The sequence below is a fragment of the Psammomys obesus genome, unplaced genomic scaffold (genome assembly GCF_907164565.1).
Source record: "Psammomys obesus unplaced genomic scaffold, mPsaObe1.curated_primary_1811, whole genome shotgun sequence".
Taxonomy (NCBI): domain Eukaryota; kingdom Metazoa; phylum Chordata; class Mammalia; order Rodentia; family Muridae; genus Psammomys; species Psammomys obesus.
This window is the reverse complement of record NW_026588368.1, coordinates 2,242,940-2,270,428: the sequence shown is the minus strand read 5'-3', so window position 1 is coordinate 2,270,428 and position 27,489 is coordinate 2,242,940. Positions and strand designations below refer to the sequence as shown.

The following is a 27,489-nucleotide window of genomic DNA, read 5'->3' as shown; positions in this document are numbered from 1 at the left end:
TGTTTGAACCTTACCCCTATGCCCCTGAAACAGGAGTAGCCGACAGCTGGCCTGAGGTACTCATGCATCTGATTATCCCCGTGGAGGGTTTTCTCATGCCTTTCCTGACTTCCGGGCCCCTCTCACCGTGGATTCATTTTACCATCTCACTGTGGGTCTTAGTTCATTTTAGCGTCCTTTGTACAGATCGTACCTTGCATACAGGGGTACAGCAAGAGGAGTGAGGAGGCAGAACCCCAGCTTTTTGTTGTTGTGCTGTACTCTTCGTGTACAGGATCGGACACTTTTCTGCTCTGAACTTCCCCCGACACTGGCTGTCCTCTGCTCTGAGGAAATGCCCGCTTCCTTGCCCTTGGAGAAGGAAAGGTTGTGGACATGGGTGGTTTGGAATGAGAACTGGTTATCAAGCTCTGTGCTGGAAAAGCGGCTTAGTGTTCTTGAGAGGACACTGTTCTGACACTGGGGAACCTACAGGGACCAGTGGAAAGCTTCTTCCCTATCACTGGCCGGGAGAAGTGGGCTCAGCCTCATCACTGGGCTTTGCTGTGGGACTGTTTGAGAAGCAAATTCAACCCCATTCTTCTAGCTCTGTGACCTTCAGAGCACAGGAGGTAGAGAGGAGGAACTTTCTGGAAGCACAGGGTGGAGCCTTTTCTATATTTTAGCTGATCCTCTATTTAGTCTAATCCTCTATTCGGGATGGCATATGACTGAGACCCAAGCAGCAATGTCTTCAGTCATGAGGTGGACAAAGAGAGAATAGGATTCAAGCTCTTAGCTTTTCATTATCTTCACACTCATGTGGTCCCACAGTCCCACGTTGTCTCTCCTGGGGCCTCCAACCCTTCTTATTCATGTGTGTGTTACACAACTCAGAACTCACATGAGAACTACCCTATAAGTAACAGGAACTTGAGTGTGGAGGTGATAAAGGGATGCCTGGGCTATTAGCATTCCAAACTATTAGCAGACCAAACTCCAAATTCTGTAAGAATTTGGTCCTCTCTGTTGGGGAAGCAGGGTTCTTGGAGGAGGCTGGCCAGCAGCAGTCAGTAAATAAACCTCCGGTTTTTATTAGGTCCCTCACCCAGAACAGGAACACTGCGCAGAATACTGTGGTTTTCAGCCATGTGACAGGGACAGCGTCCCTCTGTTGCCTTCTACCGTGACCCACATGTGTAGGGAGGACCTTCCTCTTCCAAACTGTTGTGACTGTGGGACAAACTCCTATAACTTTACAGTAAGCCACTCTTTGTACAGTGAAAGACTGATTGGTCTCTAAGGAGGAATCCAGGTTATCCTGAGAAAAGGGAACACCTTTCCCCATAGAGACTGTCTGGCACTGGCACTTAGACCAAGAGGAGTGAGTGAGTAGCAGGGCCTGTTGCTTGCTAAGCTCTTCTGCTAAGACTACATAGTCCCTCAGAGTTGGGTTTGAAGGGCAAAACCAAGTGTGGAAAATTCCACATGGTAACAACGCTCACTGCAGATTCTTTGCAGCCACATTTGAATACAGAACTTTATTAGGAAAATTGTAAGTGATGATACATCATTTTTATTGATATGACCTCAAAGTAGAAATGGCTTCTCAAATAACTGTCATATATTAAAAATGAAATAATAATAATAATAATAAAAAAGCACGCACTGCATATAGGAAGCTGCCTTCTCCTGGACCATTTTCACATTATCTGGGAGACAGAACTGAAACAAAATACAGTATTCACCACATGCAACACAGAACACATCGCTGCTTAGACACTGCAAGCCCATCGAGGTTGGCAAGAACTTTGCTGAGTGGTTTTGTGAACTTGGCAATGGCCGAAGTCTGCTGGGGACTTTGGAGGTTTCCATGGAAGGCTTTGAGGAACGAGACTGGTTACCTTAAAATGGATCAGGGAAGCATCAGAGAAGGTGTGTAGAGGGAATGCTTCCTCAGTTTACATCCATCTGGAAAAGACTGCATCCCCTGGGGAAGGATGACTGACTGCTGTGAAGAAACCCCTAGTAACACTGACCATAAACTCACGTATAAGATGAACAGAACCCAGTGGAGAAGCTGAAAGCCTCAGGCAAGTCCCACAGAGGAGTGCAGCCTTTTGCTTTCAGGCCCTCTCTCAAAGCTGAACGGGCAATGATCTGACGGAGGGCTCTGCTGCCCCTTTTGCCCTTCCTTGCTGCTGTCCCATTGCCCTCGGGGGGGGGGGAGCAGTAGCACAGTGTAAACAACACAAGGCACAGATCTGGGTTTCAACACGAAGCAGACTGATGTCTCCAACCCCCTCTCCCTATCCTGATGCACAGGCTGGTAACAGAGGGGCAGGCTGCCTGGCAGGTTACTCGGCGCCGCCCGAGGAGAGGTGGGAAGCAGGCAGCACCGGGACCAGGAGGGACAGCTACGTGTTCCCAAATCAACAACAGTCTCTGCAAGATGATGGAGGGGGGATTAAGGGAGGGCAGGACTTTTCCTATGTAAATGTACTATTTAAATGCACACTTGCTTTAGCCAGGGTGTCTCCACCTAGAGACTGATTGTCATCGGAGGAATTGATACACAAATGAGTCTCCCGGCAGGTTCCCCCCTTATCTTTTTAGGACACCTTGAAAGGATCCCTAACCCTAATGAAGTTGGAGGGCTGAACTGGTTGCCTTCCTTCCAAGCAAACATCCTTAAAAGCTTGGATTAGGTGCCAAGTGGCCGCTGCACTAGCAACTCGGTTGTGTGGTATCTGTTCCATTCCCACGGCCATTTCAAGAGGGTTTAAAACAATTCTGCATCCTCATAACGATCTGCCTCCGCAACTACCCACATGCCCCACATCCTAACCAGCTTTTAGTTTCTCGTTCAAATTTGATGGAAATCTTGCTGGATGGACTAGTCATAAGAATCCTCCCCCCTCCTGCACACATCGCTAACAATTCTACAGACTTATTTGCTCTCAATCGCCTGTTTTTGAAGATTATCTTACCATAACTTGCTTCCTCCATCGGGTGGAAGCCAACGGGTGCCTCTCCTTCCTTCCCTCTTCCCCCTACATCTTTGTCCTTTGAAGAACTGGCGAGTTTTTACTGTGCTTTAGTCAAAGGGGCAGTGAGCTTGACTGCAGAGGACAAAACACTTGGAGAGCCACACATCAAACAGTGGCCACTCCCACCTGCTAGGCTTCAGAGAAATGCCCAGCCGGGTACAATGTTCATTCGCTTATTCGCTGCCCTTTTCAAAATGATTTAAAAGAATTGCGGCCTGCTGTCAACCCTCAACAGAATGATGGACTTAAGGCCACAGTCTTAAGATAACAGTTATGGAAATATTGAGGTTCTACGGTTCTCAGAGCTAAGTGCTGCTGCAAACCACATTTCTTTGGGCTTTGTGGGTCCAAAATGACCCTCTGAGCAGTGAGGAAACCAAGACTACTGTTCTCACACTCCATGATCACAGCCTGGATCTCAGGGCACCACCTCATACTCAGCTTTTGCATTTGGGTTAGAGACAGTGCACAGATGAGACATTGGTCATGGACATTGGTCATGCGGACATAGACTCTGAACAAAAGCGGGAGGTTGAACAGACAATATTCCAAACAAGACATTAGACGCGCACAGGGTTTTTGGGGGAAACACCAGACACTTTTCTTTCCTTCTTGCTGTCCCATTTGAATAAAAGATTTCATCTTGAGAGTCCTTTTCAGGATCACGGACGGAGAGAGTCTTGGAGACACATGATGATGGATGAGAGAGAATGATGAGCATGATGGGATGAGGAGGAGAGCGTGGGATGAGGGTGGATCTCACTTGCCCCTGACCTCACACTCCTGCCTCAGCTTGGGAAAGCCCTGCAGTCATTGGGGTGGGGACATCCAATTCCCTTTCAGAAAAAGGGTGAGCCTCAGAGAGACAAACCTGGGGAGGCCTTAGTCAGAGAAGGTCTTCCATGGGAAAGATACTATAACAAAGGAAATAACATAGCGGCCTTGGCCTCTCACCAATGACATTGGACAATCTGACTAAATGAGAAATAAACACCATGTATCTTGCTACATAATGAAATGGTGAAAATACAGCAAATTGTGCAAAGCGAGTCCCTTGGAAATGGCTCTAGCCCTGCTCAGGAGCAGAGGAAGTGGCTATGGGCCCTTCCCTAACACTGACTTCAGACCTAGGCTCCTTCTGCAAGTTCCTCAGGCGTCTGCCCCACGCCTCTCACATCTTGAACCTCCTGTTGACAAGAACAGAGGAGACACCGTTAAGGCAGGTTTTCACCACGTGCCTGGGATGCCGCGTGGCCTCGAAGCAGCCACCGGCCCTACTCCTTAGTTCAGCTTGCAGCCATGTGTCTTCCTTCTGAGGCCTGAGAGATTGGGAAAGCAGGGAAGGACACAGTCAGGGCTCACGCTGGAGGTCTGGATGATGGTGGGAAGCAGAGAAGACAGGTGAACACGTCAAGCACAGGGGAAGGCAGACACACACTGGCATAGGAGGCATGGTACGAGGAGCACATGACAAGGCACACTGCCTTAGCCTTAGGACAGTGGTGTTGAGGCCATGTACGGACCCCACCAACAGCAGGTGCTCTGTATTCCGGGCACCCCCACGCCTCAAAGCTCCAAGAGGCAGTTCCCACAGCTTCCATCAGAAATTCATTCTTCCTTGAAATTTCCTTGGCTGGTCCCACACCACCAGAAGAGGTCTTGGCACTCAGAAGGTGACCTCTGGAGCTGCATGTCCTCCCAGAAGGCATCTGTGCTGGACAGTGTAAAGACTACGTCTTTCACCTGCCTGAGCACATCCTATTTCAACCCATCACAAGATGAAATCTGTTTCTCAGGCATTTCCATGGTGACTGGGTCCAGCAGGCTGGGGTTGCCCATTAGGAAGCCTTCATAAGCACAGAGGGGCTCTTGGGAGTCACAGAAAGCAAGCAGAGCCCGCTGTGGTTCCTAAGGAATGGTCTACTCTCCTAGTCTCTACAGCCAGCTCCCCTATGGGTTAGAAATGGATGGTGGGAGGAAGAGTCCATGGGCATTTCAGAAAGTGCTTTCTCCCCTCAGGACAGCCTCGTTTGGCCTTTGGTTGCTAGGGGCCACAGCTGTCAGTGTTCTGGAGGGGCAGGGCATCCCCTTTCTCAGCAGAGCTGTGGCTTTCTGGCCTTCGGGAGTGTTTTAGTAACAGGAGGGAGGCTCTAGCCGAACCACTGAGACTGGACTGCAGCTGGCCGCCACAAGAAGGACAGACAGGGACCCTAGGCCTGAAGAGGTGCCCACCTGTAGTCCAGCCTGCTATCCCCAGATCTGAGGAAAAGATAGGGGCTGGCACAGCTGTCCAGATAAAGGGGTAGTAGTTGGTAACTTCCCCACCAAGCACCATGAAAGGCTATACCTATTTAATGGTAGAACCTATAAGGAACACAGAACTTAGGGACCCAAGAGAGTATGACACACAGGGCCCTGGGCGTTCCTTCCCCGGAAATCGATTTGATGCAGCTTCAGATCATTGATTCTTTCCGCACCAATTGTGAAAATCATAGAAGTGTGAGTGTGTCTACATGAGGTGAAGAGGAGGGTCAAGAAATACAAAGATCCTTTCCAATCGCTACTGAAATGAGGGCTTCGCTTGCCTCTATCCTTCCAATCCAAACTGGCAAAACAAAAACCAACAAACAAAAAAGATAAAAATTCCTAGGAGAGGATGGGGTAGGGGAGTGGAAAATTCTAGAACTTTAACCCAACTCATGAAAGGCAGGAATCTCTCAGGCGTGAGGACGGAGGCAGCTGTTCCAGAAAGCACACCATCCCAGGGATGTTGGGACCAAAACGACGGAGGACAGACTAAGAGTCCCTGAAGCTGCTGGCCTTTCAGAAAGTTCCAGAGCACATCTGCCCTCCCCACGAGGGACCCGTTTAAAGACTCTAAAGTGAGTCGTCCAAAGAAAAGATTCCCTGAGAAGCAGCTCACATCTGTTTTCTGAGATTTCATCATCCCTGCTGCTCACCCAACACAGTCTGCAAAAACCCTTCTGGGCTGCAGGCAAAGCTGCTCACACAGCCAGGGAAGCAGAGCTGAAGGGCTGAAGGTCCTTCCCAGACTGTAGGTACTTGGAAAAGCTTGTGGTGGGCCTGACAGCAAGTCAGTTACCTCATGTCCTGAAAGGACCACAGGGGCAGTGTGGTTCAGAGGAAGGTGCATGCCCTTTCCTGGCTAAGCAGATCACCCTGGCCTTCACAGGATTGCAGAGTTTAGGTGTGAGCCTTCTGAATTCCCAGCCAGGGGCTCAGCTCGGGGCAATGCTGCCAGGCTAGGCTGGTCCTCTGTGGCTTAGCCTCCACCCCAGTCTCTGTACATTTACTTTCTTCATAGCTTAGCAGACGGAGCAGGACCTTAAGAAGCACATAAATACAGCAGCTGGTGTGCCCACCAGGGCAGGAAAGCCTGAGCACCTGCCCGGGGTGTGAGGGTCTGCCCCAGGAAGAGGGAAGCGTTTACCATCAAGTCTGAGCCCCTGCCCGGGGTGTGGGGTCTGCAAGTTACAAAGCGGCAGAGCAGAAGGCACTGCGGTCCATCTGCAGGAAGCAGGTAACTAGTTTTTCCTTTTCTGGGCAGCCTTTCTCTTCTTCTGTCGCTTCTTTTTTCCTATCTTTTCTTTTTTCCCCACTTTTTCTTCTCTGCGCCCCCTTAGATAAAATTAGTAGAACCATTAATCACATTGCAACATATAGGAGCGTATCCCTGTTCGCACAATATTTAGCATTGCCTCTTATGGGTCGATTTAACTCTCTTCCATTTGAGGCCTGGAGACCACTTGGCAAAACGTAGTTCATAAGCAATTAATCAAAGTAAACTAGACAATCCCCCCACCCAAAAGTTAAACAGGATGGCCTTAACCCTATGACCTGGGAACTGCTGCTCATGGGGACTGCCAGTTTGCCAGGCTGGTCCTGGTTCTTACCACCCCTGCCAAAGCTCACCAAAGATGAGACAAGAATGTACATCTCAGGGGTCATGGAAGGAAGGCTGGGTCTGCCTGAGTTTTTATTGCAGAGGTGAACCCTGCATTTCAAATTAAAGAAAGCATTCAAGGCTGGGGCCCCAGCCTCAGGCAGCCCTCCAAGAGAGGCCAAGCTAAGGAAGGATGCGTGATTGATCCCACCTCTCTTTTCTGGATGTTGGGGAGCGTCCCTGGGGATAACTGAGATTGTTCTAGAGGGCTAGGGAGAGAGATGGTTAGCAGAGCTTTTTATTAGAGCAACTGGTTTGTGACTGTCACATTAAAATGATTCAAGCTGAATGGTATTTAATGATTTATGGGGTGAGGCCACCTGTTCCCACAAAAGCCTGATATTAACATAGCCCAGAGTCATGGGATTTTTACATGGGAAAATAGGAAAGCTTGATATTACTGGGGTTGAGTCTGGGGATTACATGAGGATGTTAAAAGAACCGAGGAGAAGGAGGGGGAGGAGGCATTAGTGAGTCAAGTATTATTCATCAGAAAACGAGCTTGAGTTAAAGAAAAAAAAATACACGAAAACTTTCATTGCAGACTCAAACTGCTCAGGAGATAAGCCTGCGCAGTGTCGCTCACCCGGACTACAGGGCAGTCCACAGCACCTGACCAGCAGGTAGGCCTGCTTTTCCAAGCTTCAGAAATGTATATGCAACTAATAGGCTTTATTTCAGGTAAATAAATTCCCACATACAGTAGGAGGTTTACAGCATGAAACAATTAGCATTTTATTGCTAGTGCATATAATGTCACAGTTGATACAATTTCAGTACAAGTGGAAAAATACACTGTGGCTGACATTGGAAAGCTGCAGTACATTTATAAGTCATATATATTTCTTTACAAATTGCCAGTAGTTTAAGATCATAGAGATTATCTACTGACATTACTATGGCTCCACTTCAAATATATGAATTGACTACAAATATATTCTGAAATACATTTGTTTTCCAAAGAAACATTAAAAAGTGCACAAAAATATATGTAAAAAAAAAAAAAAATGCCTTGCAAATAGTTACCAAAACCACCAGGGCCATCTGTGATCATAAGAATGTATCCAAGTTTTATTTTGTGTCTATTTCTGATTGGAATCTGGAATCCCCACTGTGGCTTCATGGCAAGATTCTGGCTTGTTCATCATCATCATCATTATTATTTTTAATCTCAGATATTGGAAAACTCAGAGCCAATGGAGCCACCATGGAATACATAGGACTTAGGAGCAAATAGAAAAGTCCAATTCCTCAAAGAAAGTTCTCAGATTTAAAATTTCGTTTATAACAATTCTTCAGACTTGACTTTTGTGGGTAAATAGAGGCATGGACTCACATTATCCAGGAGGGTCTGGCTCCATTCTGCAGGAGGCCAAAGCGAAATCTCACAAAGGGCCCAAGTGAGCGGAAAGCAAAGGGAAGAGAGGGAGGGCGCACCCCAAATCATTCCCCTTCCTTCCAATGCAGCATAGGTATATCAGGCTACAGAGGTGAGAAGCAGAAGCCAGAGGCAGAAACATGCTTTTTGGAGGCAAGCAGAGGAGAGCAGAACAGGCTAGGAAAGGGTCTCTGGGCACAGACCCCAGGGACAGCTTCTACAGGAAGCTTCCCTACCCAGGTACAATCACTGAACTGGAAAAAGGAGACAAAGCCAAGCGCCTCCAGCCAAGCCCTGAGCTGCGTGAGACGCGCAAGCAAGGCATCTGTCGAGGAGCGCCCCCTGCAGGACAAGTCCTGCAGCGTTCCTCCCGATCAGCTCGGGAGGACAGTTTCTCTCTAAAGCTCCCCTGAAAAGCCACTGCCTTCAACTGTGCCCAGAGGCCCCGGGGGGAAAAAGAGAAGCTCCAGAGCAAACTGAGTACAGACCTTGAAGTAATCGCTGTTTTTAAAAATGAGGATGGGAATGATGGGAATAATGAGGATGAGGAGGATGAAGCTAACCGGTTAGGGTAATACAATTTCATAGAAAAACCCCAGTTATAAAAGCTCCATTGTGCACTGGCGAGGGCTTGGATGAATATAAACTGCAATATCGTACCATACGCTATGGTGGAGTGTCTTTGTGCTGGCAAACCTCAGCATGACCCCGGTGAGTGCTGTCCCACTGGCCAACCTGGCCATGGTTCAGACCGCCCTCCCCAGCACCGCCCTTTCATCTCCCACGGATGTCAGCATTCCTCGGGGGTCTACTGGAAAGTCCTTTGGGCTGTTGTGCTTACTTGTTTAAAGCTTTCTCCAGGTACTCTTGAATCCACTTTAATTTCGGGTCAATGCACACTTGTCTGTTATTGCTCTTCAGCTTCGCACTGTCAAAACAGAAGGGGAGATGCTATACAGCTGAGTGGGGGGGGGTTGTGGGGGAAGTGGGAAGGCATTGCACGGGCACACCCAGCTTAAGGTTCTCACTGAAGGGCCCAGCAGCTGCCCCTGGTAGCCTCGGGTTTGGAAGCTGGCTGTTTTCTGGGGAAGACCCAGCACTTGAAGTGAATTCAGGTCCACCATCTCAGAGTCAGGGATGTGCTAAGGGTGTTTCCCAGGGGACACAGGGAAGAGATCACAGCGGGGGAGGCATTTGCGCCTCTGGCCCTTGAGGGATAAGCAGGAGTTTGGCCAGGTGAGTTAAAGTAAAGGAGAACGCAAGAACAAAGATGCTAAAGGAGTCAGTGTGCCCAAAGGGTGTGGAGGAAGAGCCACACCGAAGGGGTGGATGGCTGAGACTTCATGGGGAGGTCTCGGCAACTTCTGGGAGGGTGCCAGAAGCAGCCTTAAATTTTTGAAGCATCATCTTGAGAGCATATGCGACAAACTCAAGGGTAGCTCAGGAAGAAGGCTGCAGGGGTCCCGTCAGGGGAGGTGGGATAGTTCAGGTGGGCAAGGAGAAGCTTAGGACGAGTTGTCAGGTGGTTGGCTGAGAGGGTTTACAAGTTCACAGAATGTTCCATGATCTTGGCTTGGTGGACTTGTTAAAGCTGACTCAGTATTCTTCCTCCCATCCCTAGAGCTTCCTAGGGGGGAGACGAATATATCACATTCCCTGGTTATTCTCCATAAAGTCCTGGATGCCAGGTAATTCCAAAACATCCTGAGATTACCTCTCCCCAGCCACTGAATGGTCTCTTGGGAAAACAAATCTCTGCTCGGTGTCCTAGGGACAGGTAAACCTCATCAAGCAGGCTGTCCTTTAGTTGAACTGTCATGCAGAGGAGGGATGTGACTTCAACAGGGGAACACTGAGTGTCCATCTGGGGACAGTCATTTATTTATTTAGTGATCGCCTAGACACAAAAGTTGGAGTTGGCACTGTGGGCCTGCCCTGGCCGGAAAAGAAAGCTGATGAAGAAAAGAATGTCAAAAGCAGCCACTGTCTCACACAAAAGCCTCCAGGGTAGCACAGTTTTTATCCCTGCTACTGAATCCTTATTCCATTTTTAGTGTTGCGTCGTCTGAGGATGTAAACCCCTCCTAGGAGACTCTGAGCCCTCACCCTCCTCGGATGGGGGAGGACAGACTAGCACACAGCACATCTCTGCCAAGTCTGCCATACCCTTAAGTGAGATATTTTCATCTTTCATTTACATGCTTCGGGCTTTTCTTATTTCCCACCTAAATTTAAATGAAATGTCGGCAGCTACCGTTAACACCCAGCAAACCCCAAAACTCTAAAACAAAATGACCTTAGAATGGTGACCTCTAAGCAAGTGATTAAAATTGACTTTCATGCCATCTGGGTCGTACAAACACACACACACAAACACACACACACATATATATATATGTATGTATATATATATATGTATATATAACACACACACATTATCTGAAAAAAAAAAAAAAAAAGGATTAACTCTGGACACCAGAGCCTTGAAACTGACAGGAAGATACAACTCTTGCTAGTTGGAGGCTGACCTCAGTAAAGTCCATGGCTTTACTGTACAGAGGCAGCCCACTGTGCTGCAAGCAGCAGCTTCGAAAGAAGGATTGAGAGACGCTGAGCCTAACAGGGTCCCGCGAACAAAAGTAGCCTTTGAAACTCATGTCTGATGGCGTATCAAGAGTCCTCATGGTGGTTCCAGCTGCCACTAATTATTCCAAGTCAAAGGCTCATTTTATCGTGCTCATCTTTGGGGGCTGATGGCTAAGACTTACACAATCTGAAGGGCACAGTTTGGAGTGTTGAGGATTTTCAGGTGTTTGATGTTGGCTCTGGCGACATGGCTCTCGAAGAACCGGCATGGGCATCTGTAGCTCAGGCTGACGGGTTTACCTGGGGGAGGTGTGGAGAGAGAACAAGGCCATTCATTACGCTGTCCGGTGTGGGGGTTAGGGGGATAAGATGGTGGCCTGCTGATGGTGAAGAATCGGGGACAATGCCAGGAATGGCTACAGAAGCATTCTTGCAAATGTCATCTTCTCTGTCAGAGAGCACAGTGAGGTTTTACTGGCTCGGCTTCTAAGGGAACACAAGAACCTGGGGAACATGGAGGAGGTTGTAGGCCCTCTCTTCCCTCTGGTGCAGGCCTTCAGTGAGGGGTAGGGAGGGCTACCCTCTACCACCTGGAGTTTTCTCTCCTCCCACTCACCCTAAGCCCTGGAAATCACAAAGGACTCCAGAGGGGAGGCCCTGGATTTACCTTCCATCTAGCTTTTCCCAAAAGCTGGCGTCAAATGTGGCATTTACCCTCAGTACCTGTACGCTTAGGCCTCCTGGATCCGATTACTAGTTTTGTTTGCCAATTCACCAATTTGCAAAATGCCATAATTGACACTCATTAGTGTAAATTAGCAAGGGGCTCCTTTAGAACCCCTCTTAAGACCCACACTTTAAGTCTGGAATTGCAAGTCCCCGAGGTCTGGATTTGTAGCTGCTCCCCCAACAAGATTTTTAGCCTAGCTCTACATAATATCTTTTCACCAGAGTTTAAAAGCGTGGCTGAGAATAGTTAATCCCGGGATTTTAAGTGCGCTTACTCAGAGTTCCAGGGGACTTCTGAGTGTTCTGAAGTTCTGCACCTTTGGGAAGCAGTTGCAGAAAGTGGGTGAAATCTGGTATAGGATCGGCTTCTCTTTCTCTACAGGTGTCATTTAGCTGAGGGATGGTTGTGGCCTAGGAAGGCCAGTGAGTGTAGACACTAAAGCATAGGAAAAGCAGACTTCATGTACAGACCAAAGTCCAGACCAGCTCTGCTGCCACTCTGGACTTGGGACCTAGAGAGTTTGGCTTAGGGTGCCAGAGCGCATCCCTCTCTGTTTCTCATGAGAAGCCTCCTGCCCCTGGGTTTAACCCGGGAAGCTCCAGGTGTCTGATGAGTTGGGGCAGCTGAAGGGAAAAGACAGGAACCACAGCAAGGTTAGCCGCACTGCAACTCGAGGCCCGTGCAGGACCAGCGGGCACACAGGTGCTAGGAGTAAGGAAAGAAATTGATGTGGGCAGTGCAATGGGTCTTCCAAGGAGAACCGGTGTGCTCCAGACACTTGACGGCAGAGAGGTCAGCAATCTTCCTAGGGTCGTAATCTGTCTGAGGGTCAGGCACCCCATTTGCTCTGGACAGTCTGCCCTCCAGCCTTGAGGACCTGGCTTCCTGCATTCTTGCCTCATACAAAATTTCCCAGAAGGCAGTCCTGTTGGCCAGAGCTTGTTACCCTTGCCACTTCACCATCTCCTTCCGTTATTAACGCCCAAATCAGCACGCTCCGTGACAGGGTAATGGGGGCCAGTGGGAAGCTGCAACCTCCCAGGCGGTCTCAGTAACATTTTTTTTTCCCTTTTCAGATCAGCAACTCGCTATGCTTTTGAAGAACATTTCCCTCGGACTAGGCAAGTCCAGCCTCTCCAAACACACTCAGCGAACTACAGGTTCCATTAAGACCGGTATCCCAACCCAAACCAACGCCCTGGTGCACTTGGACAGCATGCAGCCCCCGACGGTCCCTCACTTCTCTCCAGGAAACACCGCAGCCAAGGAAGGCGGGGGCCCGAATGGTGGGGTTTTGTTTTGTGTGTTCAGAGGCAATGGTTTGTTTTGTTTTGCAGCTGCGGTGTCCTGTAACAGTGCAGAGAGTTTTCTCCTCGGTGTCAAAAAAAAAAAAAAAAGGAAAACAAAAATGAAAGCCCTTTCCCAGTGAAAGGGGACACCACCCTGGGTCTGGGAGACTGAACTCCGCCGCAGCTCCCACTCCGGGCCGCAGGGCTCCGGGGCTGGCTACAAAAGCGCCCGTCTGCAGGTGTGTTGGGGGTTTGGGGAGAGGTGTTGCATGGCCTGGGTGACTACTGCGCCTTTGTCTAGTGACCCCGGGAAGAAGAAACGGGCAGCTAAGAGACGCGTGCTCAGGTCCGCGTCGCCACGGACCAACGAACCGTGCAGAAGCGCCTCCGGGGCTGCAGGCGCGAGTTCAAGAGCTGCGCTGCGCCCATCCCAGAGTCCCTCGAGGGTGCTCTAAGAGGACCAGCCACGCTCGGAGGGGACGCAACACAGTTGCACCATACCCATGGCCAAGCCGAGCACTTTTTGCTCCTTGATGGGCTGTTAAAGAGTTCGCTTACACTCGAAACTGATCTCCGATACAGTACACTCCCGGACCGCGCTGCCTTTTGCCTCTGGAAACATCTGGGCGCCGGTGGCCACTAGCTGAGCGCAGCTGGCGCGCTCCGGGGGCCCCAGCCCGGGACACCGCCGCCCACGCTGCCCTTGCACCCCAGCCCCACGCTTGCCCAACAATCCTGCGCGTCCTCCCCTGCAGCCCTCCCCAGGCTCTGCGGCCGCGCTTCCCAGAGCCCCAAACAACCCGTGCAACGCGCGAAAGGGCACCCGGAGGTGCCTCAAGTTCGACTGCCATGAACCGCGCCGAAGAGGCTTCTTCCTCCGGGACTCGGGCGCCGGCGGGGGAACCGAGCTGAGAGCCTCTCCCGGGCCCCGGGCGGGGATGGCACTCACCGTCGCTGATGCAGAGCGCGGCCAGCACCAGGGCCAGCACGGCCACGACCTTGGCGTCCATGGCGTGGGCGGGAGGGCGCGCCGGAGGCGGCTGCGGGGCTGGACGGCAGGAGGGCACCGAGGTGGAGCGAGAGTGAAAGTGCGGCCGCGGGAGTCGCGCGCCGGGCGCTTTAGAGGCGGGAGGCGGGCGGGCGGGGCGGGGCGGCGCTGGTCGAGGGGCGGGCCCGGAGGGTGGCGGGGGTCTCTGACGCGCGTCCCCCTACGGAGCGGCCGCTCCCTCCCTCCTCCCCCTCCCTCCTCTCCCTGGCGCCCTCAGTGTCCCCAGCCCCGCTGGGAGCCGAGACCTTTGATCTTCCCACTATCCAACCTGGGCCGGCTCCCTGGACCTGAATTACAAAGAGGCTGGGCCCTAGGGCTTAAACGTTCCCATCTTGCAGATTTGAGACCTTAAGGGCTCGTGGCTGTTTAAGGCCAAAGAGCTGAGATGAGGACCGGTGAGACCCAACAGTCCGTCCCAGGCGCAAGGGGCTGATGCGCCGCGTCTAAAAGCTGCCAGCGAACCCCATCTTTGGGGTCAGGAGTCAAGCTGACCCACCTCACGCCCGGGCTCTCCGGGCCGCAGCGGACAGCTAGGCTTGGGGGCAATACGATCAGTCTACGGTAGTGATCCTCCCAGACGAAGTATCACTGCCCTAACCCACTGGGAAGTTGCCTGCTAACGCAGGGCCGCGCTGCTCTGCAAAAGAGGCCAAGCGGGTCTCTCAGAGTCGCTTAGTACCGAGCATTTTCTTTGCCACCTCCCGTCTGTTCTGTAGGCTGGGGGCGCGGGGGGGGGGGGAATCACAGCTCTCACCCCGCCGAGTGGAAACGCTGGAGAAATGCCCGAGAGTCTCACTCCTGCGAAACGCCGCGACTCCCTGTGCTTGGTTTTCGTGGGTGTTCGGTGAAGGAAAGCTAGAGGTTTTTAAACTTCGGTGTTCCCAGCCTTTCCCAAAAATAAAGTCTAGTGTTCTCCAAAGGAAGAAAGAACTCCCCACCGTCCTGCTCCCCCAAACCAGTGCTTCCGAAGGTGGTCACTGGTGTCTTTACAAATACATCATTGGGGTTCAGCCCTGTGGGTGGGCTGTTGTGCTCCACGCAGATCAGCCGAAACAACCCCCACCCGGGAGGACAGGAGAACAGGGGTGGGAAGACAAGGGGGAGGGGGCGAACCCCAGCCCGGAGGGCGAGAAGCTGAGGGCAGCGTCCCTTGGACCTTCCTCGGCCACAGGCAGTAACGACCATGCTGTCACCAATTTTCCCACTTGGCCCATTAGTGATTTGGATTCTGTTACCTAATCCACCCAATGGGTGCAGAAGGGAGATTTGCCTCTGTCTCGGGGGCATCTGGGGGTCATGTTTTTGAAGGCGTGACCAGGACCTCTGGACCTGGGGCTCCACCTAGGGACTAAAGAACGGAGGCAGGGGTCAAGAGGAAAGTGTTCCAGCTATGAGTGTCTTAAGCAACTCCGCCGAGCACTTTGCACTCATTCATTCGTCAGGCGCACTGTGGGGACCAAACTTCAAATCAGGAACCGCTCCGACCTGGTCCCTGCGTTTAAAAAGTAACATTCTAGAAAAGGCAGTCATCCATTTCCACCGGCTTTTGCTTTGTCATGAGTTGGGCGGTCAGGGTGCTAGGCTCTGAACTTTCTGGACCTGCTGTAGAGGATGGTCGGCAGAGGCTGGGCTCCGGCGCCCTCTGGTGGCCATATTTCCCCCACTCCCGAAATCCGAGAGGCAATGTTCAGACATACGGGGTTCCTGAGAGAACATATATAAATAGCCAGTTGCTCTTGGCCAGACACTACTTTGAATACAAAAACTCGTCCTGGTGCTCCTCCCGTCCAGGGCATCTCGGAGGCAAGGAGAACCTCTCCAAAGCAGGTGTCCAGGTCTCTTGCAACTTGGTGTTTGCTACAAAATCAGGGCTCACACACAGCCCAGGAGTGAGAATAGGGGGAGGGGTGTCCGGTGCAGGCTAAGAGCTAGGCAGAGGCCAGCAAGGGCTCTGGCAGACACATACTAAGGTCCCAGAAGCTAGTGTGGGTCACGTCTGTGCCCTACGTTCATTTATTAAAACGCTTTCGGTAGGTCTTCCTACTGTGTGCTAGGCATGAGCTAAGAGTTGGAAATACTTAAAAGAAAAAAAAGGAGTCCTAGGGTGAGGAAGGAAGGGGGCTTGAGCAGCACTGAAGCCAGCGATCAAGCATACATCATGTAAAATGCTCTGTGGAGACGCAGCAGTGAAGGCAAGAGCTTGGGGTTTTAAATAGCGTGGTCAACGACCTGGATTTTAGATTGTTCTTTTTTAATCTCTAAAAGTTTAGAGATTGATTTTGCTTAGCCAAACAAGTGTCTCCCAAATGTGAGGCTATCCTGCTTGTGCTGTCGTCTCTACCCAGTTCCGCCCATGTCCCCTCGCTGTGGTCAGGCTTCCCACGAAGGCCCCAAATCAACTCACCATCTCTGTGGAAAATGTCTGCAGCTCTCCTCCGCACAGCACAGAATGGGCGGCTGTTTCACTAAATTCCCGCTTGCAATGTGTGTAACTGGCAGGATAGCTTCAGCTGACTATTTCTGAAAGCAGTATATCGTTACGGTCTTTTTAAAAAATAGGTTCTGTTAACAGTGACAGTGCACAGCCAAAAAATTGCATCCTGACACTTATTTGCCAACGTGTAATGAACTTCGGGTATAGTCACCTTCTTGTTAGTCTTGTCCCCGCCTTTTTCTCGCTTCCTCCTCCTTCTTCCACATCTCTTTTAGTTTCGTATCCCCCGTTTTCTTCTTTTCTTTAGATTCCACATACAAGAAAAAAATGCTTTATTTTATGAGACTGAACATACATTTCCTTGCAAATGACATAATTTCACCCATCTTTCAAGACTGAGTACAACTCCATTGTCCATATAGATCACACTTTCCCATTCACCTGTTGGTGGCACCTAGGCGATTTCCATAATTTGGTGGTGCAAATATTACCATAAGAGAGAATGATCACAGGAGACACTATTTTTAGATGTAGGCTTATATTTTTTTAAGTAATAAAAAAAAAAAAGACTGATATAACACTTCAAATATTGCTCAAGATTGATTTTTTAATGTATGATTTTAATTTTAAAAAGTGAATAGAGTTATGCTAACATATGACAAAGTAATCTAGGTAGTTGGGGGGGGCATCAAATCTTGAAAATAATGCAAGAGCCCCAAAGTTTCATAATGCGCAGTGTCTCAGGCAGGCTCTCCTTTTAAAGTGAACTTTTTGGCTTCAGAGTGGTGAAACATCAAATCAGAAAGAAAGTGGTCTCCCTCTTCTCTCTCGGACCAGGGTGTGCAGAAGAAGGTGAATTCCAACTGTACTTCAGGTTCCTCCTCCATGCAGGTCTCACGAGGGGGGGGAGGGCTCTGTCAGCAGACAGAAGCTCGCTCAGCTCTGACATCCCCTACAGCGCCCAGGAGCAAATGGCCTGCTCCTACAGCAGTGAAGCTGAAGAAAGCACATGCCCACAGCCTTGCTGCTTGAACCACTTGTGTGCTACCCGTCGAAGTTGGTGCTGGGTGGTTTTACCAAGTGTCAAAAACGCTTGCCCCGGAGAAGCTCTTTCGGAAGATATTCAACGGTTCTGGGTCTGTAGGACTTCACCTTATCAGTTCTGGGTCTATCACATTTGGCTTTTTACCAAGATCATGCTTTCAGTAAAAACTGTCCCACCTCAGCTCCAAAGACAAGGAACCTGGACCAACACGGCAGAACCATCCATCAGTGGTGGTGGAGGGGACTAGCACAAGTGCCTGTGACCATCAGCAAGTCACAGATGTATGTTTAGAGACACAAGTCATTTCTGTGACAGCTGTCTAGGAGGTCTCATGAAGGTTTAGAGTGAGTTCTAAGGCTTAGCATGTGCTGAGCTGGCCATATTTTCCTTGCCTGGATCCCAAACTGAAGTTTTTTAAAAAATCTCCTATCACAGGGTTGGGGAAGGATCCCAGCAAATCTGAGCCACATAACAGTGGATTTGGGATACCTACACAGGCAGGGCTACATGCATGGGGAGCATGTGCGAACATAAAACCATGATGTCTAACATGGGCCTGCTCAGAGTAGCCAGACACCGAAAGGCACGGGTGTTTCCCAGAGCACAGGAGAAGAGCCTCCCAGATTTAATGTTCTCTGGAAGACCCGAGGCCCTCAGGGCCCAGGCCTGAGACTAAGCCACACTAGCTGCCAAGCGTGGAGAGTCAGGTCTGGATTTGTCCCTCCCCTCCAGGCCTAGCCATCTTCACTTCAGCTACACTTCCTTTTGGCAGACAGAGCTCGGTAGCTACGGTACCACGGAAGGCTCTAAGCTGGAATACAGCAGTTGCACCTCATCAGAGGCCTGGCTTTCGGTGGCTTCAGGCACCTACAATCAACCCATGCTCTGAAAATACTCCGTGGAAGATCCCAGAAATCAATAATTTCGTGTTCTAAATTGTATAAATGTGATAAAAAATATCTCTCCCCCTGTCCCATCATACCCCAGACACAAATCATCACTCTGCTCAGCATATTCACAGAGTATGCACGACTGACTTGTTAGTGTCTTAATGCTATCTCAGTTACTGACCTTGAAAGCCATCGCCTTTCCAGGGCTTGGTATTATGTGTGGTTTCAAATATCCATGGGAGTTTTCAGAACGCACTCACCTCTACCGTGTTTACCACGTTCTGCCAACCACAAACCTCAATGATGGATGGCAGGAGCTTGGGAGTAGGTACGGCACCGAGTCACTCAGCACCCTGCCCTATCTCCCTTGTGCGCTCACACCTGCCCTGTGAGATTGGTTCACCGGCCAACTTGAGAAGTGAGATCCCTTGTATATGTCTCTGAAGACCTGGGATTTAAATACAATTTAAAAGGGGGCTGTCTTGGCGAAGGGTGAGAATAAATTTGCTTCGTAGAAACTCAAGACCTCTTTGAATTTCAGAGAAAATACATTTAAATATAAGTTCCACGTGTTTCATATTTTTTATATAGAAAAGAATCATTTGTCGTTTGTCTGAGCTGCAAGCTTACCTATGTATTTTGTGGTTTGATGGTGGGTTTGACAGCCCTACTTCAGGATCTATACTTTAAGTGAATGCCCCCTTCCCCATACACATACACCATGGGCTTTCTGCCCATTCAAACCATGTGCACAGAAAGAAGTGGAGAAGCATATTCTTCAATCACACACTCTCTCACTGAGGAGATATCTCGAGTTTTATCAAGACAGGGATGCTAGATGGTAGTGTGTTGATGCCACAGGAGAATGATCTTTCTCTGCTCCTTTTCTGCAGTTCAAGCAGACAACTTGTCTCAGCCCTGATTCTTCTCCTGGGCATCACCAGTGCCCTCCTCTAGCAGAGATCCACACAGTGCAGGCACAGGCACCCTTTCTGATGTAGGGTGCATGGGCTGATTGTGGGGAAGGTAAAAGTGATGCCCCAGAAAACAGCAGCACGTGAACAGTATTCCGGTTGAAAGCCAGGAAAGGCGACAAGAGTTGTGGGAGCTGTGGAGGACTAAATCTGATCCCTGCACAGCTAGTCACTCCCCAGCCCCACGTCAGATAAGCCAGAATTCTATCCTTGCTTGCTGTTCTTGTTTAGAGAGGTATCTTGTTCTCTGTTCTCTGCCACTTTGGCTGGATATCTGGAGCCTGAGGTACACAGACTCCCCAGAGAACCTTTCAAGGCCAAGTTTGAAGATAAGTACCACTAAGAGCTTGGCCAAGAAGATAGTAGTAGAAGATGGGCTCTTGTGAAAAGGACTGTTAGCACCTCTGAAGTATCTTCTTAATCATTCACCTACCTGGTCATTTGTCTCAGTTTTGTTTCTTTTTGATGCGACAAAACACTCCAAAACAAAACAAAAATCAACTTAAAGGAGTACTAGTCAGTTTGGCTCAAAGTTCCAGGTTAGAGTCTGTCACAGCGGGTAGTCTCAGCAGCAGTGGCTTGAGAGAAGTGGTCAGTCATATTATATCCAGAGTGAAGGACAGAGAGCAGCAAGTTAAGGCATGTGTGTCCAGCTTTCTCTCTTCCTTTCTTTTACTCCAGGGCTCAGCCCATTAAATGGCACTTCTAAAATTCAGAATGGGTCCTCTCATCCCAATCAAAACCCAATCCCAACACTCTCCCACAGGCATACTCATAATATGTCATCTAGACAGTTCCATTAGACTCCCTTTTCAGGTGCTTTTAGACTGTTAAATTGACAACAGTAACTTGCAAACCATCTAGCTATCCATTCCCATGCATATCTATCACCTGTCAATCTCCTTTTACTCACCCATACACCTACCCATTTATCACCTTTCTTATACATCATTTCTTTATTCATCTATACAAAAATACCTTTATCTTTTTATCCCTTCATCAATCTCTACCACCATCCATGCATCTGTTTATCTATCCCTCACCCATCCATCCTTTCATCCATTATACTCATTCATATCCAACCAACAATTCTATCTAAATTTCCATCTCCAGCTCTTTGCTACTATCCATCTATCCATCTATCCATCCACTCATCATCATTATCTATCTATCTATCTATCTATCTATCTATCTATCTATCTATCTAATCTGATTCTTTCTCTCTAACCATGCCATACCAGTGAATTCAAGTTGTTCTAAACTTAGAAGGCTTTCTCCATGAAGAAGATACATGTCTTCTGCAACTTGGACCAAAAGAAAAAAAAAAAAAAAAAACAGGTCAGGGGCTCTAAACATGAAGGTCATGTAGCAAGCCTTAGTTTTGTGCAGATCAAAACATTCACCTTTCATTTTGCTCAAAAACTAGTCCTCTCTGAAAGATAGCAAAGAAGGCTAGGGATACCCACCCAGTTGAGAGGGACAGCTTTTGAATATGTCTCTTTCTCTGGGTCCACCCAGGAGTTTTCTCCATAAGTTAAAAATAAATAGAGAAAAAAGGAAAGAAACAAACCTTTGCTTCTCTGTTTACCCCTCTGCATTTAATGAACAGTTGTTAACATGACTGAAACCATCTGATGATTTTTACCAAATGGAAAAATCTCCCTACAGGGGCAATAAAATAAATATTCAGGACAGAGAAAGGCGGTCGTAAAAGGCATTACCCGATTGTAAACAGAGGCGGGTTGTGGTGATCTATTACCCCTGCCTTGGCAGCTTTCAACAGTTCTGGGATTCCAGGAGGGGATCTGACCCAAGGCAATATTTACTTCTGTGGCTTTTTCGGCAGGTCATTGTGGGTATAATTCTGTCGACCAGTTGACTGGGGTTGAGGTTTTGAGCAGGGAGCCGGAGCCCCAAGCACTCATAACTCAGGAAGAGTAAGGCACCCTTCCCAGGGTGTGCCAAGAAAAGCACATGGTACTGTCCTGGCTGTCAAGGTGAGGGTCCCTCACAACCACGCCATTGTCAATGAGATATACAGCCTGTTTGTACTTGGGCCTCCGGTCCTGATGGTTGACACATCTGTTGGCTGTATTTCAGCCTAGGAGCCCAGCTGCAGTTGGCAGTTCAAATGCACGATCATTTCATACACGTTCACGCACAGTCTTAAGGACCTTGAAGTCTTAAGGGAGTGAAGTTTAAACTCACAAGAACAAGAATTCCTCCCCTCAAGGACCAAGCAGTAAACTGATCCTTGAAGTGGCCACCGTTAGTAGCATCCCCCGTGAAAGCTTCAGTGCGTCCAAATGTTGAACAGAGCAAAACGAGCATACAGGTGGACCACACAGCACTGCATGCAGGAGCAACATGCTTTACGCCATTTTCCGACGCAGCGCTTGGGCTCAGAGTGGAAGTCATGTCTCAGGGCAGGGTGAGTCAGGCTTGTAGTCCTGACTGTGGTCTTGGCTACTAGTGCTGACTTTAAGACCTTCTTCTCTTGGGCCAGCTTGTTACTGAGCCTGACCCAGTGATGGAACGGGAGAACTGACTTCTGAAAGGCATCTTCTCGTACCCTGGGACCCATGTACGTGTACACACATAAATAAGGAAAACACGGCTTAATTTTGTTTAAAGTTCCTTCCTGTTGCCTGACCTTGCTGTTGAAATGCTTGGTCACTGGTGGCTTTGGGCACAGAAGAGTAGACACTTGCTGACGCTACCGTCCACTTCAGGGTGCCCTCGTTGGTGTGGCTATTGCTCAGTGCATCACAGCCAGGCCCTGCTCGATGGTTAAGCGGGCCGTCTAGCAACCTTGCAGAACAGCTGACTAAGAAGGGCAAAACAAGCCTGATGTCTCCTCAGTCTGTTGAACAGTTGCCCATGGGGTCTGTAGTACATAACAGCCCGAGAGGGCTGAGACTGAAGCTTGGGACAGCTTGAGTGGGTCATGGCACCAGCTCCCATTGTTCTTTGACAGCCTGGGCCTTTCTGGAGCCTTCTGGGCCCCGCTGGCTAGGCTTCTGAAGACTGAGTCCCTCACTCCTGACCTTGCAGACCTGAGAAGCTGCAAATGCCAGTCACGGGCTCTTAGAGTGTGATGATTCCTGGAGAGTTACAGAAGCTGGAGGTGGGGTCGGGGTCTTTTGTTCTTCCCTGAGGTGGCACCATAAGCTCTCCGTGTTCTGCAGAAGCGTGGGGACATCTCTCCCTGTTTACCAGTTCCCAATTCACAGCTGACGCGTGAAGCAGCTCTTCGGTGCATCCACCTCTCCTAGGGCTGTGTGGTGAGGGTAAGCGCTCAACTCCATCTGCACATGAGAAATCCTGGAACTCAAGATCAGAGCCGAGGGTGGCTACCTGAGGAGGGAGGAGCAGGGGAGCGAATGGGGTATCATCTCATCTCTTGGGTGTGTGGTCTCTGAAGGCTGATGTGTGGCTGGAGGGCTGTGGGTAGTCAAAGCTTCCGCCATATCCTCCAACATATCTGACCTTGGTGTGTTAGTCAGCTTCTTGTGGCTGTAACAAATACCGGAGATAATTGCCTTTTAAAGAAAAAGAAAACAAAACAAACAAACAAAGGAAACCCTTGGGGCTGCGAGATGGCTCAGTGATTAAAAGCACCTGCTGCTCCTACAGAGAACGCAAGTTTAGTTCCCAAAACGCAGGTCAGGTGCCTCACAATTACCTGTAACGCAAGCTCCAGAGAAATCGACCCTCTGCCCTCCATGGGTTTCTGGCACACATTTGCACACACATATATACATAAGCACACACAAGTACACACACACACACACACACACACACACACACACACACACACACATACAATTTTAAATATGTTTTTCTTAAAGAAACAACTCCTTTATTTTGACTCAGTTTTGAAAGTTTCCGTTTATGAGCTTGCTCCTCCTATCATATTGGAGGGACTCTCCCTGTCATTTTTGAGATAACCCCCCCAGTCATTTTAAGGTGCTTCCTGACATTTTTGAGGTGCCTCCCCAAGAGGCAGTGCATGATGGCAGGCGATGCCTAGTAGAGAAAGCTGTGTAGGTGGAAAGAAAAAGAGAGGAAAGTAGTCCCACAATTCCCTTTGGTGATTCACTAGCAAATGCCAGAAGACCTCTCCCTGGACCTTACTTCCCTGTAGCCCTTCCTGGGACGTGAGAATTTATACATGGAATTTTAGGGAGACATTTAAGAGGCACACTATAGCCAGCTGTAGGACACTGGTTGAAAATGACTCCCTTCCAGTAGCCCCTATGAGCTCCTGCAGGCTTCCAGAGGACCTGTGACCCACTAAGCCTTCATACAGGGTCTCCTGGGGCAGTTGTCCCAACCACAAGATCCTAGCCTGAGTCTCAGGGAAAAGCAGCCTGCCTGAGGTCCAGGAACACTTTGTCCATGGTCAGAACTCTACTAGTGTTGGAGAAGGGGAAGAACAGGCAGAAGAAAGGAGAAATGGCAGCCTGGAGAGACACACGGAGGAGCCTGGGATGTACATCCAGCCCTGGTCCTTAGGGAGAAGAGGCTGCAGGAGCATACTTCTGTCCCTCAATACCAGCCAGGGAGGGCAAGGCTGGGCTGGCCTTGGGGTGGGATGCCACCTGCTTCTTCCTCTCTCCCAGGCTGTAGAAGTGAAGCTCTCCTCTTGCTTCCCTCTACCTAGCCAGGCCAGGTGTGTGCTCGCCCTAGAACCACATCTGAGGCCAGGAGGTAGAGTGGGCTGTGAACAGCTGGACCAATTCGTGGAATGACGGAGGACCGGAGGAGAGAAAGGAGCTTGTTTATTCAGGCGGAAATGCTTCATGTGTGCAGAATTTGACCTCCATTTCCAGGGTGCCAGATGGTAGAAGTGTTTAGTTTTCAGATGAGAGGAAGGAAGAAAAAAAAAATTGGATGGAAAACTAATGGTCAGGCTTCACAGTGGCCTGCTTCTCAACTGAGTCTTGGAGCGATAGTGTTTCTATCCAGCAGGAATTTCCAATGTGTCTAGAGGGGACAGGGAAGAGCCTGTTCCTCCTAGCCTGGACTGGGCAGCAGTATCCTGGTTGGACCAGACAGATGTTTGGTGGATGCTAAGTCCAGTTTAGAAGAGTGCAAGGGAGAAAGAGGTACATTAAAAAATCACGGTCAACCCAAATTTCTACTCTTAAGGCTCAGGCCCAGAGGATAAAGTCTGTGTGGCCTATGGCTACAGATCAGGGTTATTTCAAGTTCATTATGGGTGTGGGCCTGGCTTTTTCTACTCTTGGCAGGTTGGTTTTAGGAAAGACTGTCTTAAGCCAAGCCAGTCAGCATCCTGGCTCTGGGCTATGTATTTTTTTCCCATTGGGTCTCCATTTCTACCAAGTCATAAATGCAATGTCTTTAGTCCAAGAAATGAGCACCAGGGCCTCTTGCTTTATGTCTGTGTGCCCTGGACATATAGGACTGCCCCCAGAGGCTGCCAGGGTCCTTACCTCCCCAACTCCCTTTCTAAGGTGAGTGTCTTAGTCACCGTTCTATTGCTGTGAAGAGACACCAAGACAACTCTTAAAAAAAGAAAGCATTTAATGAGGAGCATGTTTACAGTTTCAGAGCATTAGTCCATTAAAAGTCATGGCAGGGAGCATGGCAGGAATTACATCCAGAGACACAGAGAGAGAGAGAGACAGAGAGACAAAGACAGAGACAGAGACAGAGTTTGGGCTCTTGAAAGCTCAAAGTCTACCTCTGGTAACACATTTTCCTCAACAAGACCATTCTAATCCTATCAGAGTGCCACTCTCTTGATGACTAAGCATTCAAGTATATGAGCCTAAGGGACCATTCTTATTCAAACCACCACAGTGCATGTATACCTTTTACAGGAGTGTCCTGGAATATTTGTCCTTCCTGTCTAAAGGGTTCTATGGATGTATCTTGAATGTTTCCCTAAAGTCCATATATTAAGGGGCTGATCTCCAAAGTGGTACCTGGGGGTGGGGGTACGGAACCTCTAGATGGAAGGGCCTACTGGGGACACATTAGATCACTGAGGTGACTGGAGAGCTGTTGAGAACGTGGTCACTCCTCCTCTTCTCTTTGTTTGGCAGGTGAGTGAAGTCTTTTTCTACTATAATACCCTCTGTTATCACAGACCCAAGGCTACAGGACCAGTTGTCCATGAATTGAAACCTCTGAGACCATGGACCAAATAAACCCTTTCTCCTTATAAATTGTCATGAGTGGGGCTGGAGAGATGGCTCAGAGGTTGGGAGCACTGGCTACGCTTCCTGAGGTTCTGAGTTCAATTCCCAGTAACCACATGGTGGCTCAACACCATCTGTAATGAGATCTGATGCCCCCTTCTGGGGTGCAGGCATTGTATACCTAACACATAAATAAATCTCCAAAAAAATAAGTTGTCGTGAACATTTTGTCACAGTGACAAACGTTGATGAACACATGAAGTGAACAGTTCTGGTGACAACACATCCAATACAGCTTTTGTGCAAAGGTCCAGATGCATATCTGAAGTCCTCAGAATCCTTCCCTGCCACCATGTGCAGAAGGGGAGCCCATACCAGGGCAGAGGTGCACATGTCATCACACCTCCTTGTGACAGGGAAGGCAGCCAGGGTCAGGAACTTCATCAATAGTAAGCGGAAAGGGCAAATTTTGGCTTTACCAGGAACTACCACTCCTGGCTTCCCCATTTCTTCCAGCTGCCTGCACACTGTCAGGCAGGACAGAAGAGGCCTCTTGGTTCGAGTGGCTGCCTCACAGGCCTGTATAGCCCCAGGATCTGGCATTACACCAACATGTGAGTGCTCCCCTTAACCAGGCTGTAGGGGAAGCAGCTAGAAGGTGCTTTCTCAACTTGGAAGGATCGATGAAGGAGGGTTGTTTCTTTCAGTTAAATGTCAGAGGCTAAAGGGTTTTAAAGGTAGACTTGAAGTGGATGGAGGGAGACATTTGGAGAGCAGAAGAATGAGGATGAAGCCTGTTGTGTCCAAGATGACATGTTTGGGGAGAGCAAGAGAAGCAACCATAAGGTCAAATAGAGAATAGGCTGTCACAGAGTGCTCAGACCAGAGAACAAGGAGGTACTCTTCAGGCCTGAGGTTTCACCGTTCCTCTGATCTGAACGAGACCTAAGGAGTACCCAAGGCTGTCCAGTCTGTTCTTGCATGTCTGGTCCATTTAGGCCATGCTGTCACCGGCTTCAGTGATGAGGGTAACCCCCAAACCACTGTCAACTTTATTCTGCTCAAGCCACTCAGTAAGAGCTGTGATTGCCTGTGTGTGGTGGGCTTGGCTCCTTTCATTTTTTATTTTTATATTAATTACAGTTTATTCGCTTTGTATCCCAGCTGTAGCTCCCTCCCTCATTCCCTCCCAATCCCAGCCTCCCTCCCTCTTCTCCCCCTATGCCCCCCTCCAAGTCCACCGATAGGGGAGGCCCTCCTCCCCTTCCATCTGACCCTAGCTTATCAGGGTGGGCTGCATTGTCCTCCTCTGTGGCCTAACAAGGCTGGTCCCCCCTCAGAGGGAGGTGGTCAAAGAGCTTGGCTCCTTTCTTATCCAAGTTGTCCTCATGGATAGCGTAAGTGCCCTGTAAGCTATCACTCCTGGTAGCTAGACCTTAATGCCATCCTGCTCCTCTTCCCAGATACCCTTCCCATCTCATCATTCCATCAACTGAACCTGGAGAAGATATCCAGGATGGCCCAAGATGGGTGCTGGTGGACTGCATCTGGGAAGGTGGTTTAATTCTGAAGTGACTAGGCAAACTCTTCAACCTTCAAGCCTTGAGAGTGGCCAGCTGAGATCAGTTTTAACATGTGGCATGTTAATTTGTAATGTTTTCTGGGTCACTCAGCGAGAAGGGAGAGAGGAAGCAGGATTAGGCAGAAGGGACCTTGGTCTGTGACAGCCTTGAGAACTGTTCTAGCTGGCCCTGAGGGGGCTCCAGCTCCTAAGAAGTGGGACTTTTCTACACCCACCCTGACAGGTTGCTGGCTGCTGCTGCCCAGCCAAGGTGAGTGACCACAGGCAAGGTTCATTCAGATGGAAGGCCATCTCTGAAAGAACACCCGACACTGGCTTCAACGTGGTTGCCATCTAGAGGCATACCCAGCATTTTGGAGAAACTGATCTT

The 27,489-nt window shown here is 49.4% G+C and overlaps 1 protein-coding gene and 1 long non-coding RNA gene across 3 annotated transcripts; one reads left to right on the top strand and one right to left on the bottom strand.

Moving 5' to 3' along the window:
* Nucleotides 1-1,501: 1,501 nt before the first annotated feature.
* Nucleotides 1,502-14,078, bottom strand: Cxcl12 (C-X-C motif chemokine ligand 12). 2 transcript variants are annotated; one of them, XM_055604203.1, is made up of 4 exons: nt 13,926-14,078; nt 11,140-11,257; nt 9,213-9,299; nt 1,502-6,668 (listed from the first exon to the last, which is right to left on the bottom strand). In XM_055604203.1, the coding sequence occupies exons 1-4, from the start codon at nt 13,984-13,986 to the stop codon at nt 6,575-6,577; spliced, it is 360 nt and encodes a 119-aa protein (XP_055460178.1). In that variant the 5' UTR covers nt 13,987-14,078; the 3' UTR covers nt 1,502-6,574. The 2 variants fall into 2 exon arrangements, with proteins under 2 accessions (XP_055460178.1, XP_055460179.1); XM_055604204.1 differs by having other exon boundaries at nt 1,502-4,216.
* LOC129674297 (uncharacterized) lies at nt 11,266-13,128 on the top strand. Its single transcript, XR_008719792.1, has 2 exons — nt 11,266-12,479; nt 12,764-13,128. It is a non-coding gene; the product is annotated as an uncharacterized LOC129674297 (long non-coding RNA).
* Nucleotides 14,079-27,489: the final 13,411 nt, after the last annotated feature.

Coding starts and splice junctions, on each gene's coding strand:
- Cxcl12 (XM_055604203.1), bottom strand. CDS start 13,986: ATGGACGCCAAGGTCGTGGCCGTGCTGGCCCTGGTGCTGGCCGCGCTC. Junction 9,300..11,139: donor AACTGTGCCCTTCAGATTGT/GTAAGTCTTAGC, acceptor CTGTTTTGACAG/TGCGAAGCTGAAGAGCAATA. Junction 6,669..9,212: donor CTGGAGAAAGCTTTAAACAA/GTAAGCACAACA, acceptor ATTTTATCTAAG/GGGGCGCAGAGAAGAAAAAG.